We start from the raw sequence: 14,536 nt of genomic DNA on the forward strand, positions 1-14,536 counted from the left end.
TACAGCGCATTCACAATTCAGCTGTTAGACTCATTACTAGGATGCCTAAACAATTAAACATAAGCCCCATACTTTACTAACTGCACTGGTTGCCCACAGAGCAGAGAGTTATTTTTAAGGTACTTATTATTATTTACCGTGCCCTTGTAACAAGCTCTCATTCTTATATCAAGAAGCTCTTGCATCCATATCAACCATCTAGACATCTCCATAGTACAAACAACAATCTTTTGGTCATTCCAAATAGTCGACTCGTTCTCTCTGAAAATTTGTTCCCTTTCATTGGAACTCACTCCATTTATCTATTAGAAATTAAGACTTCTGTCGTAGGTTTTTCGAGTCCAAATTAAGGTTGTTTCTATTTAATTGTGCTCTTTTTCTTAATTTTGTAATAGTGTAAATTGTAACTTTAAAGCACTTTAGATAGTTGCTCTTCCAGAGTTGCATTTAGCGCAATATAAATGTATTGTGATTATTATTGTTAAGCCGAGTCCATTACTAGATTAGAGGAAAAAATTGTGTTGGAACAAGTAAAGACCATTATGTTCAACGGCAATGCCACTTTGATGCGGGTCATTTGTAACTTTATTTACAAACCACAATGGACAAGTGTAGTATTATACAGTAACATGCTATCTGCAGTCTTGAGACATTCAGGAAACAATACTCTATGTTAATTTATACGTACTGCAGATAGTGAAGCCAAATTACATGAAAATTATTCATTGCTTTGCGAAGCATTTCTTAATCTGGGACATGTGTGCATCCCCTGGGGGATGCAAAACTAATTGGCGTAAACAACAAATTAATGTGCAATGCAATCACTCGCCCTCTAGTAAAGGAGTGAAAGTATTTTTTTTTTTTCAATTGCTAAGGTGTACGAGTAGTGGTAAAGGTTAAAAGATTCCTATTATTTTTAATCAGATAACTTTGAGTGGTAAGGGAGCTTTCAGTCTGTTAATACATGTGGGTATAATTAATGTCATTTTACTTCACTATGGCTTGTGTGGGTACATAAAAGTATAAAGCAAGACTATCGCTTAAAAGTGGAAGTATCACTGTATTGTATTTTACTACATGTATGTATTCACGTATCATGTTCCAGAAGAGATGTACAATTCTATTTCTTACACTAGACATTATTTTCTGCACAAGTCTTTGTAATTGTTGTCATTAGCAACGTTCCTAACAGACAGAATGCAAAAAGCAAAAGCAGAAGTTACATTTCGAATACCAACTTTGTTTAAAAAAAATAAAAAAATAAGAATGTTACAACAAAATTTTGAAATTTTTAATGATTCTATTATAAGCTAGCAAATTATTGCAATTTTACTATTTTCACTGTGCTGCAGTTTTTAGTCCCATGACTTAGTCAAAGAAGTGACATGTTAAAATAACTTGCCAAACGAATTAGAAACAGTGAACTAAAAAGTCACAAACAGTGAAGCTATAGAGAGCAGCAAAGAAATTTATCTCAATATTTCTTAACAAAATTCACAAAAGACAACTTACACATAGTAACCTGCGCTACCATTCACAGGCCTTGGTCCCAACTTTTTATAGGTCGTTACTAACACTGTAACAGACAGATTTAGGCAAATAGATTAGCCACTACCTTGCACTCCAAATTCTAAGACTAGCAAGTGCATTAATAGTTGGCTAAAAGGTAGGCCTTAGGATTTTTACACCTCTATTCTAAGCTATAACACTGACTGACAGATGTACAGATGGCAACGATGGGCTGTACCATTCCCTACAATCGAATTTTTACATTATATACTACTAGTGCTAGGTTAGGCTAGTCTGGCTCATATTTGGGCCTCGGCATAGGGCCTAGTCCACTTTCAAAACATTGTCACTATTCATTCAGGGTGCCTAGGCCTTACAACTCAAGTTAGGTCTAACTTAGATGAAATTCTTAACAAACCTAATCGCAATCAAAATACAATAATAACGTATCCATATTCAAGCCCGGTACATTCTGCTCGTACGTAGGCCGTTGCCTTCTGCATGACATCGTAATCACATCTCTACGGTATCCACAACTTTCAAGTTGATGTCATATGTCTTGCAGGTAGTATAGGCTGCTGACAGTTCGGAAGCACAAACTTTTTAACTTTCAATGTTTACAAACTTACCGGGAAATGATGTCGTTCGAAAAAGTACGATATATCCAAACCGTCTATGCAATCCACATTAGACACTTAACTATGAAGAAAAGGTAAATGGTCTGTGTAAAGGGTTCCGAAACAAAAAAATTCCGAGCTGGAGGCAGAGAATACTACTCCCAATTGAGCAAATTAACACTCACTGGACCGATATACGTGCGTGTAGCTAGGTCTACACTTGTATTCAACCCTATATGTAATCGTATACTCAATACACACTACTACATACGTTCAATATTTAGGTAATTGATGGTATGCAATGATACACACATGTGTGATACACCTTGATTAAGTACATGAAGCAACGACTTTGGAGCTACGGAAGCCTTTGATTTGATTTGGTTAATATTAAGCTTGTCTTCTCTCGATTTTAAATATATGCTCATATGATATTACATCCGTCATAACCTGTTTAAAATTAATATATTGTTCGAATTCATGATTGAAGGGTACCATAGCCGCGTCTGAACTGTCAATTACGAAACTGAGGAACATCTCAGAGACCTAGTGTCCTGACAGTGCTTCCTTACACAAACTTCTCCGTCATCGAACAGCTGTTTGGTAGGGAGATGACGTCATCCGATACCAAACACCACAAATATGTTTACACGCGGTTGAAAATAGCGGGAGCCCCAGTCGTTCATGCTACAAATGAAGAACGCATTGGCTATTTCTGTCATCGTGAGGATTAACTATACATAGAGCCGAATCCCTGATAACATCCCTTACATTTCATCACCAATTTTCTTCGGTGTACGAGACGAACGAAAGGAGTCAATGGGATTTGCCTCAAAATCCCGCAAACTCACAAAGTTATCAAAAATTGCAATTACTATGAATGAGTGTGACTATGGGATTATGTGGAAACCTAGTGCAGACGACTGACACATGACAAAGATTAGCGATATGGTCTTGGGCTCCCTGGCTGCATAACACTGTCACCATCACAAGATTACAACTTCGGTATAAGGGGATAGGGTTGAAAGTGGATAAGGTTGTTTGGTTTTCGCCCAATCTTGGTTGATATTTCGTAAAAAGGGATCTGGTTGCGCTTTAGTAACATAAATTAATTTACTATGTTCTATATTTCAACAGCCTGATATTATCAGTAGTACAAAGGTCTGTGTGTGTGATCGAGTCTTTGCAACCGTTTCAACATTTAAGCCTCGATCACAAAACGTTTAAATGACTTTGTACCTTCTTACCAAAAAACAGTTAATGAAATTGTGCACTATAGGCAGGGAGCTGCTACTCTAGCTCCCTGCTATAGGTATGATAGGCTATGTAAAGCAAGCTACACTATGGTACATCACTGTTGCCAAGGAAGTTGCATGCCGCGCTAAGTGTATACGTGTATCCATGCACGACGGGTACTGATGAAACATGGTTTGGTTTGCGAATGGAAACATTCACACATTTAAACAGCGATTTAGATTCGTAAGTTAGATATAGGGTATACAATAACAACACGTGCATGCATACATTACGACCCTGGTATTCAAAGTGGGGATCGCGACCCTATTTTGGGGTGCTTCAAAAAGAATTAGGGTCGCAATATAAATAGGCAGAAAGACAGGATATTGTTGATATATGTGGATAGAAGCAGAAAACTCTTGAATATAATTTTCTTCAAAAGTTGCAAAATGTTTCCAATGTCAATAATATAGCAGTGTCTCTGTGGGGGTGGGGGCTGTTTTCGTAGACCCCCCTTCCCGGCCCAGGCCACAATGTCCGCTACTCGAGGGTCGCCAAGATAATGAGGGTGAAAACTGGGGTCACGAAGCAAAGAAAATTGAGCAATCCAGAGGGTATCCTAAAGTGCGTTAGAAAGTAACTACAAACCGGGAGGCACTAAGTTGAAACATCAACGATCACATTACAAAGACAACTGACTTACAATATGTTTTAATGATTCAGTTAAGTATGTACGTCACGTAATATAGCAAGCACAAACGTGTGCTGAATAACTTCGGACAACGATCGCATTTATTATCTGATATAGTATAGTGTTCTGTTCTTTTGTTCAGTTGTTGCCTTGTTCTTGCTAAATTACTGTAGTTCTTGTATTTTCTTCTATATGCATCATTCCATAGTATGAGTATAGTATACATGACAGTATACTTTCTGCTATAGAAACATACACAGCTTCAGCCTGTTTACTTAAAAAGATAACGAAAGAAAGAACGTTTTGAAGGCCGTTTAGACATCAGCATGGCGTATCACGAATCATTCTAGCATCGTCATAATTGAAAGGAAAAGGAGAACGGAACAAAGGAGAGTGAAATGAGAGACGAATGAAGATATAGGTGGCAGGAAGGTGACAAGAGAAAGTGGAAATATGATGAAGGAACATTTAACAACATCACAGGAAAATCTATATCTGTATATATATATATATATATATTCATATATATATATATATATATATAATATGATATATATATATATATATATATATATATATAATATGATATATATATATATATATATATATATTAATAATAATAATAATAATAAAAATACATCTTTGACTGCAGTGAATATTTTTATCAATGAGAGTGTCAGGTTGCAGGTGCGAATAGTTTGATATTACAATACATTCACAATGGAACTGCAGGGTAATGTAAGAAAACGCCCGATACGGGGAGTCTACGTATGTGTGTATACCGTAGCTTCTCGTTGTGTATGATAGGGTTTTTTTCGGATTTGGTTAGCAGGATATGGCGGCTATTGGGCCTCCTTGGCTCTTGGGCACTGACTGATTGCCTTACCGGTCAGACCACCTCTGGTCACGACAAACCGTTAACATATCGAAAAACAGAAAAGGTGGACGCCTTCAGACACTATCATATACATCGCGCATTGACAAAATGACAGTTGCCTGGTATTTATTTCGACCCGTGATATTTTCCACATGAAACAAGAGTTGACCTGTGTGTTTGGGAATGTTCTTGATCACAGTCATGTTTATTCGTGACGCAAATGCTATTAGCGGCTTTTTTGTCTGTTGAAAATTAAAGAGAAGAGCTTGTTTGTATTTGCGCGGATGACATCACCTCAACATATCCAGACGATGAGTAACTTATTTAAAAAGAGGGCGCTATAACAAAACCAATCCCAGAGCCGTAATTCTACTCATTTGATCACGTTGGCGACTGTTAAAAGACATGGAAACATGACATTCTACTGTCTTTAGCCCTTCGTCTCATCATACTTCTCTTTAATATATCTCAGGAAGAGTAGGGACATTGCCTTTCTGGTATCCTGCCAGAATGGTTTCCCTTTCCTAAGAAAGAATTTTCGGAATAGGGAAATATCTTTTACGTTTTAGCATTACTAAGTAGCGGGGTTCTATATTGTTTCACACTATTGATTGATTGATACGACAAAACCTTGCTACAAATAATTAATAAATGACACGTTGAAAGTAAAGCATAAAAAATATATATAAACAAATTGTTTCATGGCAATCAAATTGTGTCCATGCACCAAATTGTGTCATAACTTCCAAAAAAAAACAGTGTTTTTATTCATCCAGTCATCTCCATCACGGATTCATGACTTAGATAGTCACGTTTTCCCCTTTCTCTCCCCCCCCCCCCCCTCCCTCCCTTTGTTTTCATTCTGGGCTACTCGGGAATATTTAGTACCCTTTACAACACCAAAACCTACTAACCCCTATTTACCCTCCTCCAATGACCACACACATAGGCCTACACAAAAAAGGGTCCATTACATTCAGACTGAGGACCCATTGTTTGTTTCCATTGTTCGAATCCATGTTCCCTTATCTTATAACAATGACCCTTGACAATGAAATTCTTTTGAGGACTTCGTTATTTTTTTTGGGAAATCACTTCCTCAGCCTGAATACAAAACAAATTGCATATACACACACACTCAACCAATAATCACACAAACTAAGTCTGAGGTTAAACTCAGATAATACACATTATATAAATGTTTTCACCAAACAAATGAAAATGAAAGTTACTTATCCGAGTAATAAATGTGATTTTATCATAATCATTTCGTAGCGGCCAGCCGTTCTCCACATTCCATTATAGTAATCATACTCAAAATAAATTTGAAATATTTCGGAATTGTCGACGTTCCCTTCCTCATGCAAGTGAAATCTCTTCTAAACAAACTTCTTCCACAAATTCGTCAAAACAACCACAGTAGAAGCTTTCAAACATACGCATGTGCATTTTCAGTGTATAAACTAATTGCATATTAACTCGGTCAATTAGTTGAGATCCCAAACTGCTTTTGAAGTTGCTCCTAGAAACGTTGCTTCATTTCATTTCCACAGAAGCGATCCGTCATGGTTCTCACTGGAACCCGCACAATTGATCAGTTCAGGCAAATTATGCAGAGATACGAGGTACTGATATATTAGTTTGTACATTCACTGAGCACTATAAATGTAGACCATGCTGGTCATATGGGATAAGTTTAGACTTTCATATAAAATGTAAGGTTTCTTATGTATTGCAGATCACGAAAGTAACACTTGTGATATCACGCATGATTTCGACAGTTTTGTTTCTTGGAAAAGGAAATTTTCCTTCATAGATTAGTCGTTCTACAAAACAAAACAAAAAGAGACAAATTAAATAAAAAGAGGGCGCCATTAATAATTCGCTTCAAGCTGTATTTCCATTCAGTCTACTGATTTACTATTATGCCGATGAAATTAAAGGTAATCAGTATTGGCCCCATATTTTAGCTGCACGCTATACAAAATACTAGACGTTTTCGAATATACTTTCTGATCATCCAATAATTTCCAACCATTGAGGAGTGTAAACCTAGGCAATTAAGTATATCGTTGTGTAGATAACTAGGCATGTCCCAGTCAGGAAAATTTCCACGAAGGTTGTAATAAAAACAGTTTAAGCATTTCTGCCAAAGGTGACCATATTGTATATCTAGCATATTTGGTGCCAATACAGCATATCTTTTAAGTTCGGAAGTGAGATGTTTGTGAGTGGATGACCATGTTCTGACCGTTTAGCATATTTAAAGACAATAGCGAGGACCTATGGGCAGACTTATTAAATGATTGGAAATTGCGTTGAATGAAACGGTCAAAAACTCGTTTAAAAGAAACCAACAAATATAACGCACAAACGTATGGACGTTCACCTTCTATTACATTTTGTGCGTGTGTATGTGTTGCTACATGCATATTTGCGGATCATCGTGTAGCCTATATATATATATAGCTTGATGATTCAGTGTGGTCTGTTACTTTAAAGGGAAAGCGATCCCTCTATTGTATCGTTTCTAGTTACGTGATTACAACCATTTCCACTAACCCACCTATACCCCCCCCCCCCCGCCCTGATCCCTTCTCCAGACATTTACAGTAGAAATAACGCAAGTTGAAAGCCATATCGGAAGACTCACTTTTTCCCAATTTGTCATAGAATGCATCAAAGTGCCCAAATATTTAGGATAGTTTTTTCTTCTTCTCTGGTTGACCTCGCTTCCTTCTCGGTATCGGTATAACCGAAAAGATGGGGTACGAAAACGTGAGCCTGACGGATGATGGTATTGCATAGTCTAATATTTACACATGGAAGGAAAGGCTAATATAATTATACGATAGCAAGAGATACACCATCTTAGGGATTAATGGAAGATAATACAACACATGCACTGTTAGTGTAGTGGTATCATGCAAGATTCCCATTCTTGCGACCCGGGTTCGATTCCCGGACAGTGCACATGTTTTATTTTTTTTCAGGCTAGCTTACAGGATGAAATTAAATCAATTTTTGATATGTTGTAGACCTTTAAAAAAACCAATATCACCACCAGCATAATTTTTTTATTTTATTATTGTTTTGTACAATGAAATTCTCAATAAACTGAAAGAATCAGTAATATCAGTCCAGTTCTCCTATAAAGTCTTTAATGTTTGAGAAATGGTATAATTTCAACATCTGAGGGTCATCAATGAAAGTGACTGGACTACTTAGTCTAACACACAGACGATTACGTCAGTTCCTCAGATACAATATTAAACATGTGAAAAATAATACTTTTAAGGCCTATAATAATATGTTTAAAATGCATTACAAATTTCTCAAGCACACATAATGTTGTTTGTTATCCAATGGTGGACAGCTGTCCATATGAAGTTAGAATAACATGTTTTGATTGAGTTATTGATAAAGAAGTGGAATAACATTAACATGAAGGTATGTACTGAGGGAAGTTAAGTAACCATCACCTTGGCGTTACAGGGGCCTTTCATATATGTATTGAGTTAGGGACAGGGTATTGACTTCCCCATACAAATGTCACACTGTCAGCCTCAGAGGTGAAAGAGTCAAATTAGTAAAAAGCAAAAAAAAAGAGCAGCATTGAATTGACTTACAACCTTTAGAGGTATATCATGTATGTGTCAAGTAATATCAAAATTTGTGGCTGCTATGGTAACAAACGTCATCGGTCCGAGTTCACAGGTCACATTAAGAGAGTTTATGATCGGGATAACACTAAATAATATAATGAATGTTGGAGCATATCCTACATAATAGTTGGCTAAAGGAAACGGGGGAGGGTTGCCAGAAAAAGACAAGAAAAGAGGAAAAAGAAGAAGAAGAAAAACAAGCTTCTTGTAGTCCACGACAACAATAACAGCACTGTTAGTGTAGTGGTATCATGCAAGATTCCCATTCTTGCGACCCGGGTTCGATTCCCGGACAGTGCAAATATCTGCATAGATGTGCTACAACTTCTTTTTAACTGTTTTGTTCAATGAAATTTTCAATAATCTGAAACTCTAACTTTGCTTTCTTATGTATTTCCACTATTTAACTGTTGTATATCTATTGTAGGCTATCATTTTGTTTAGTTATTACTGTTTTGTAGTACAAAAAAAATTCAAAGAAAATAAATTGAACGAAAATAATACTATTAAATTTAAAAAATTGTACATTTCTAGAATGAAATTGTCGATATATTGTAAGAAAAGAATTCCTACAACCTATCCCACACAGTGTCTTATGTTCGTCTTTTCTTTAGGGGAAGGGGGGAGGGTGTCGGATGGGGTGGGCAGTATGAAATAATACAAAGACAATCCTGGTAGATGTACTTTTCTATTGAAAACTTGACTGAGGCCGAAATCCCTGACATGCAGAAGAAAACAACTTTTTGTGAGACAAGACAGCATTTCTTTGCACAATTGTTAACAGCACTGTTAGTGTAGTGGTATCATGCAAGATTCCCATTCTTGCGACCCGGGTTCGATTCCCGGACAGTGCAGTTATGTATGCGTTAGTGTGGTATACAACTGAGTTGAGTCGGCCACACAAATTGTTTTACCTTTTCCAGAATCACTGAGTGATATCATTACAATGGTCCTTTTGTTTTCAAGAAGTCACCCAAGATAAAGCCATGGGCTCGAACCTACCACCTCCCAGCCCAAAAAAAAAAACTTAATTGGTCTACTCTCATGCAAGCCCCATTTCCTTACACCGTAACCGACGTATGACGTTGACGTTTAGTCGAAAGAGACAGTAATTTAGAGAAATTTGATGTCAAAGTTAGCAGATTAGATTTAGCATGTTTTTTAAGCTGAATATCTTGAGACTGCAATTGCTGGAGCAACGTTAGTAGCATTACAAATTGACTATGACATATCAAGACGAAGATTCTGCCGTATGCTTTCCTTCATTTCAGCCATCGGAACATTGACGCAATATCCATCGAAAAATACATGCATCTATGAAAAATATCCATCTGAGGGAAATATCAATGGTTGGTGGCACGTAGCAATTATTGTAGCCTATTTAAAATGGCTAGCTGCGATCATGTACGTACCTTTCCAGTCGACCTTTTCCCAAACTCTACAATCTCGATAGCACTCTTTGATGGCATAAAAAATCATGATGAACTGAAAAAGAAAATAATCTCCGGTAAAATAGATGCAGCTCTTCTCTCAGCCAAAAAGGTAGGTGACCGGACATTGTACATTTATGATTTAATGTAGGGCCCTTTCTAGCCTACGGTAAGTTAGGGTACAGTGCTTGTACGGTTTCGAACTAGTACTAGTTACGCGAATTTGCAATCATTATGGCACTTACCAACCTTTAATCTGATCAATCGTATACATTTGCAAGGGACTCGTGAAACTAACCTGATGAGAAATCGTCATGATAATGTGGTTACACTCTCGTTTTAATGGGAGTGAGGTGAGAGTGGACCAAGTTGTTTGGCTTTCTTGCCCAGGTGTTATAATTTTGAGAAACTCCACAATGTTTGACATACATGTCACAGCAATGTTTTACCATTTTGAATCAAATGAAACTGAAGTTTAGTCACCTCTGAAGAAAAATCTAGTGGAGTAATTGCAGAATACACAGCAACTCGGAAGACACCCTCGAAAAAATTACTGGCATCATGGTCACCTTGCATACAGACTGACATACATGTGGATAGTGAGAAAGATGCATATTTTGAGGGTGGCAATGACATCAATTAACAGACCAATGTAGCCTACTGCATTGCTGTTGTCCAAGTAGGCTAGGCTTGCCTATAGTCTATCCAGTGACTGCGAATGCAAAGCTGGCATCAAAGTGGAAACTACATGGTTGCTGGGTAGTCTGCACAGTTAAGTCAATCTTGCGATTGGCCACTTAAGACTTTGTTTTGGTAGGCCTATGCCTAACAATAATACAATATATTATTTTGTAATTTACAGAATGAGCTAAGGCTGTAGCATCAGAAATTCATTTGGTTGGTTGCTGAGGAGCTACAATATTTAAATTCATGTTTTCTGTGTAATATTAAACATTAGCCTAGTAAAATGAAGCAGGGGCCAAGTGGCATAGTATGCTACAGACCTGCTTTGTAGGATTTCGTGCTTTATCAGTGTCTTCCAACTTCATTCTGTGCAGTAGCACATGTACAGTATGTGGTATATGCTAATTGCTTTCCTTGTTTCCTTCTTCAGATATGTGACATATTCCAGGTTCTTGTGGCTGCAACCAAAGCAGTTGGTGCTAAAAGCAATGGCAAGCTGAAAACCAGAAGTATTAATTCTGAAGTACTCTTCAGTTTGTCACCATCCAATAATGTAAGTGCTTATTTGGACAGAACATGTGTCCATGGAACTTCACAGATTCTCTGCATAATGCTGCAGTGTACACCTCTGAGTCTTCTGTTCCAAATTTTCCAGTAGGAAGGTGCTGTTACCACATCGGTGTATTTGAACCTGATAGTGCTTGTTTTTGTTTGATTTGATAAATTTAAATATTGAACAGCTACCCACAAAATGCCTGCAATGGGATTTTTGGACTGATGGCACAGATGGTCTTTACAGTCGCTCCCCCTGCTCCCCCCCCCCTAGCTATATCCCTGGTATACACTTGGGTGAATCTGATTAGAAATAAAACATCATGTTCATGTGGTTTCAGTATAAACGAATGTTACCTGTTTCTTTGAGTAGGGAACCCTGTACCATGTTCACCATGCCAGGTCTGGGGAGGGGAGGGGGATTGGCTCCATGACTAAAGTTGAGCTGGACTCTATTTCATAAAAGTTACTAAAGAATGTTCCTAAATTAATGTTCCTAAATTCTCCTCTATTTAGTCTCATTTTGGCCAATTGCTTCCATTTGTCGGAAGATTCTTGCTACTCTGTCCATGCCTACTCTAGTTCTGTTAGTCTAATTAATCAGGTTTTTTTTTGGGGGGGGGGGTAAAATCAATTTTCACGCCCTAAAGGAGTTGCACTCCATGCTATTCGAGTGGGATACATTAAACATGCACAACTGTTCACCATGATTTTACTTTCTCACATACTGGTACCATACAGCTCTGCTCCTTCAAAACATCTTCCTCCAGTACATTAATGTTTCTTGCTTTTGTTCTCTAGATCACCGAGTCTCTGAGAACATTCGGAGTATCACCGTCGGATAGCACCGTTGTAGCAGTCACCATCGATGATTTCGATGGACTCAAGATTCAGAATGTTGCCCAACAGATTAATGCGGAGATGAAACCCCTGGACCAACTGAATAGATACACCAATGAAGACATCATTAAGAAGGTTTGAAAATCTATTTGACTTCTTTACGATAATAAGTTATTTAAGGAATATTTGTAGTCTTTTATGTCGACCACCATCATGAGCACAAGAAAGCATTTGATGCTGGAATTTAGAAATGCACCTTGTAAGAAACTTTGTGCGATTGTTTCAGAACCTCGCTAGTCACTTGATGTCAGAAACGATGGAAATTTGAGTATGGTGTCTCTAGAAATTAGTATAAGCATTTGACTTTCTGCTGGTACGTAAATCTTGGGTTTTATAGAATATTTCCCAAGATTAATATTAAGAATGAAATAATACATTTTTTTTTCTTCAGAGCACGATCGACCGCACAATATTTTACTTCTGTTCAATATTGTTTGGGTTCCTCCAGATTTCCGATGACTGTAAATGTTGATTTGCAGTCTTTAGTTTTGTACAAGTGAAGAAAGGTCGTTACTGCTCGTTTGGTTTATATTTGATACCATTTATTCATTTATTTATTCTTTCCTGTTTCTTTGGCAGGTCTACAAAATATCTGACGCTGAGCTAAAACACAGCAAGTTGTTAGATTCAGTCGCGACTAGGATTGCAGTCAAAGAATTTGCTACCTGAGTCTGGCAATAATAGCTAGCTATAAACCACAGCAGAACTATGGCCAGACCAGTATGGAAAGGATATTAACATTGGATGATGCAGCAGTGTTCTCTTTGCATCTAGAGAAACTGCTTCAACGGAGTTGGAGCCTTCCAAGTTTCATTGGCATCTCACGAAGGGAAAGACGATAATCTAAAGATGCCAGTGATAAACATCATTTAAAACTGCAAAGAGCGGAAACCTGTTTGTGCAGCATTCAATCCTTGAGAATGGACTTTTGTAGAGTTCAAAGGAGAATGTGCACAAGCACACCCAAAGGTTAGCAAATGATGAGAGGTTCCAGTGATTTCAAAGGATGACTACGGCCACTTTCTTGATCCTGACACATTTTTGTAAGGATTTTGTTCCTGGTTGACCCTCAGACTACCGGGTCATACTCTTTGGTTGTCTGAACCACAAATTTGGTCGTATGAAAAAATGCATCAAAATGACAAAGAATTACGAATATGTAAACTGCAGGAGAGATGTGAAGGTTTGGTGAATGGAACACCGTCCAACTTTTGGGCCAGTAAACTGCCCCTTTATGTGGATCGTGGACTATTTTATGTTTATTTGAGTATCTCCAAAGTGATTGGGTGGGGGAGGGGCGGGGGGGGGTTGTTGACACCAATTTATTATTTCACCTATTTTGGGTTATTTAGTTTAGTTTCAAAGCAATCTGAATTTGATGTTATCAACAAGTCGTCTACCTGACAACCTGAAAAGCTTAATTTTGGTGGTCCGAACCGCAATTTGGCCGTCTCAGACGACTGTATGCCCATTAAAACTTTACACTTTTAAGAACTGCTTTCAGTCAACGATGCATTTTTTTGAAATCACCTTTTGAACATCAGAGGCTCATAAGTCAAAGTGACTGAACCGCCAAGCATAGTCCAAATAATGTTAGTTCCTCACAAGTCATATTTAGGAAATAAACATGCTTTCATAGCCTCAAAGGATTTGTTTCACAATGCAATTGGAAGCTGTTCAAGACAAGGGATTAATTTCATCTATATGTACTCTGTCACTGAATGGAAAGTTAAAGAGAACATTTATCAATAGACATGTTAGTCTGTGTATAACGTCAGATTAAATGTTGATAATTTGGCTTCGAATGATTTAGGAGTCTACACCATCATTAGACTAGCAGTTAAAGGAGCAGTTCCATACACTTAATACATTAAAAAAGAAATATGAATATCTTGAAATGGTAAAATAGATACAGAAAGATGACATGCAGTACACTCACTCAAAAGTTTTTTTTGTTTGTTAAGTTGGACTTTGACATAAACATGACATAATATGTCATATTCCATTCCCCTCCACCTGCTCTAGCCACTCTGCGCACTGACTCTCTCTCTCTCATTCTCGAAAAGTTGAAAGGACATAATTTGGCAGAAAGGTGATGCGGAGAAAAAAATCATTGTGGTTTGCAACAAGTCAAATAGACACCAAGTCTCCTTAAACTGGGTGTATTCACTGATTGTGATGTTGGTTAAAACTGGCACAATTGTGAAGCGGGGGTGGGGAAGGGGATGGTTATGTCATAAATTGTATGCAAACAAAGCTTGGATTTTAAAGATGTACATGGTATGAAAGCTCACATGGCATCAGCTCAACGGTACATCTATACAATTGTTTAAGTCATAACCGCAAAGGTATCGTGGGGGATTTTGGAAAGGCAC

The 14,536-nt window shown here is 37.5% G+C and overlaps 2 protein-coding genes and 3 non-coding genes across 8 annotated transcripts in view; 4 read left to right on the forward strand and 1 right to left on the reverse strand.

Moving 5' to 3' along the window:
- LOC139962153 (plexin-A4-like) overlaps positions 1-2,436 on the reverse strand; it is a 205,569-nt gene extending 203,133 nt beyond the window's left edge. For all 4 annotated transcript variants that reach the window (XM_071962097.1, XM_071962102.1, XM_071962100.1 and 1 more), the window contains exon 1: positions 2,139-2,436. The gene's annotated coding sequence lies outside the window, so the exon portion shown is untranslated. The remainder of the gene's footprint in view (positions 1-2,138) is intronic.
- Positions 2,437-7,832: 5,396 nt separating this feature from the next.
- Positions 7,833-7,903, forward strand: Trnag-ccc (transfer RNA glycine (anticodon CCC)). Its single transcript has one exon. It is a non-coding gene; the product is annotated as a tRNA-Gly (tRNA).
- A 921-nt stretch (positions 7,904-8,824) lies between these two features.
- On the forward strand, positions 8,825-8,895 carry Trnag-ccc (transfer RNA glycine (anticodon CCC)). The gene has a single exon. It is a non-coding gene; the product is annotated as a tRNA-Gly (tRNA).
- Positions 8,896-9,378: 483 nt separating this feature from the next.
- On the forward strand, positions 9,379-9,449 carry Trnag-ccc (transfer RNA glycine (anticodon CCC)). The gene has a single exon. It is a non-coding gene; the product is annotated as a tRNA-Gly (tRNA).
- Positions 9,450-9,942: 493 nt separating this feature from the next.
- LOC139961125 (EKC/KEOPS complex subunit Tprkb-like) lies at positions 9,943-14,090 on the forward strand. Its single transcript, XM_071960031.1, has 4 exons — positions 9,943-10,137; positions 11,140-11,262; positions 12,063-12,236; positions 12,741-14,090. Exons 1-4 carry the CDS (start codon positions 9,982-9,984, stop codon positions 12,828-12,830), a joined length of 543 nt encoding a protein of 180 aa, XP_071816132.1. The 5' UTR covers positions 9,943-9,981; the 3' UTR covers positions 12,831-14,090.
- Positions 14,091-14,536: the final 446 nt, after the last annotated feature.

The sequence above is a fragment of the Apostichopus japonicus genome, chromosome 20, assembly GCF_037975245.1.
Source record: "Apostichopus japonicus isolate 1M-3 chromosome 20, ASM3797524v1, whole genome shotgun sequence".
NCBI lineage: Eukaryota > Metazoa > Echinodermata > Holothuroidea > Aspidochirotida > Stichopodidae > Apostichopus > Apostichopus japonicus.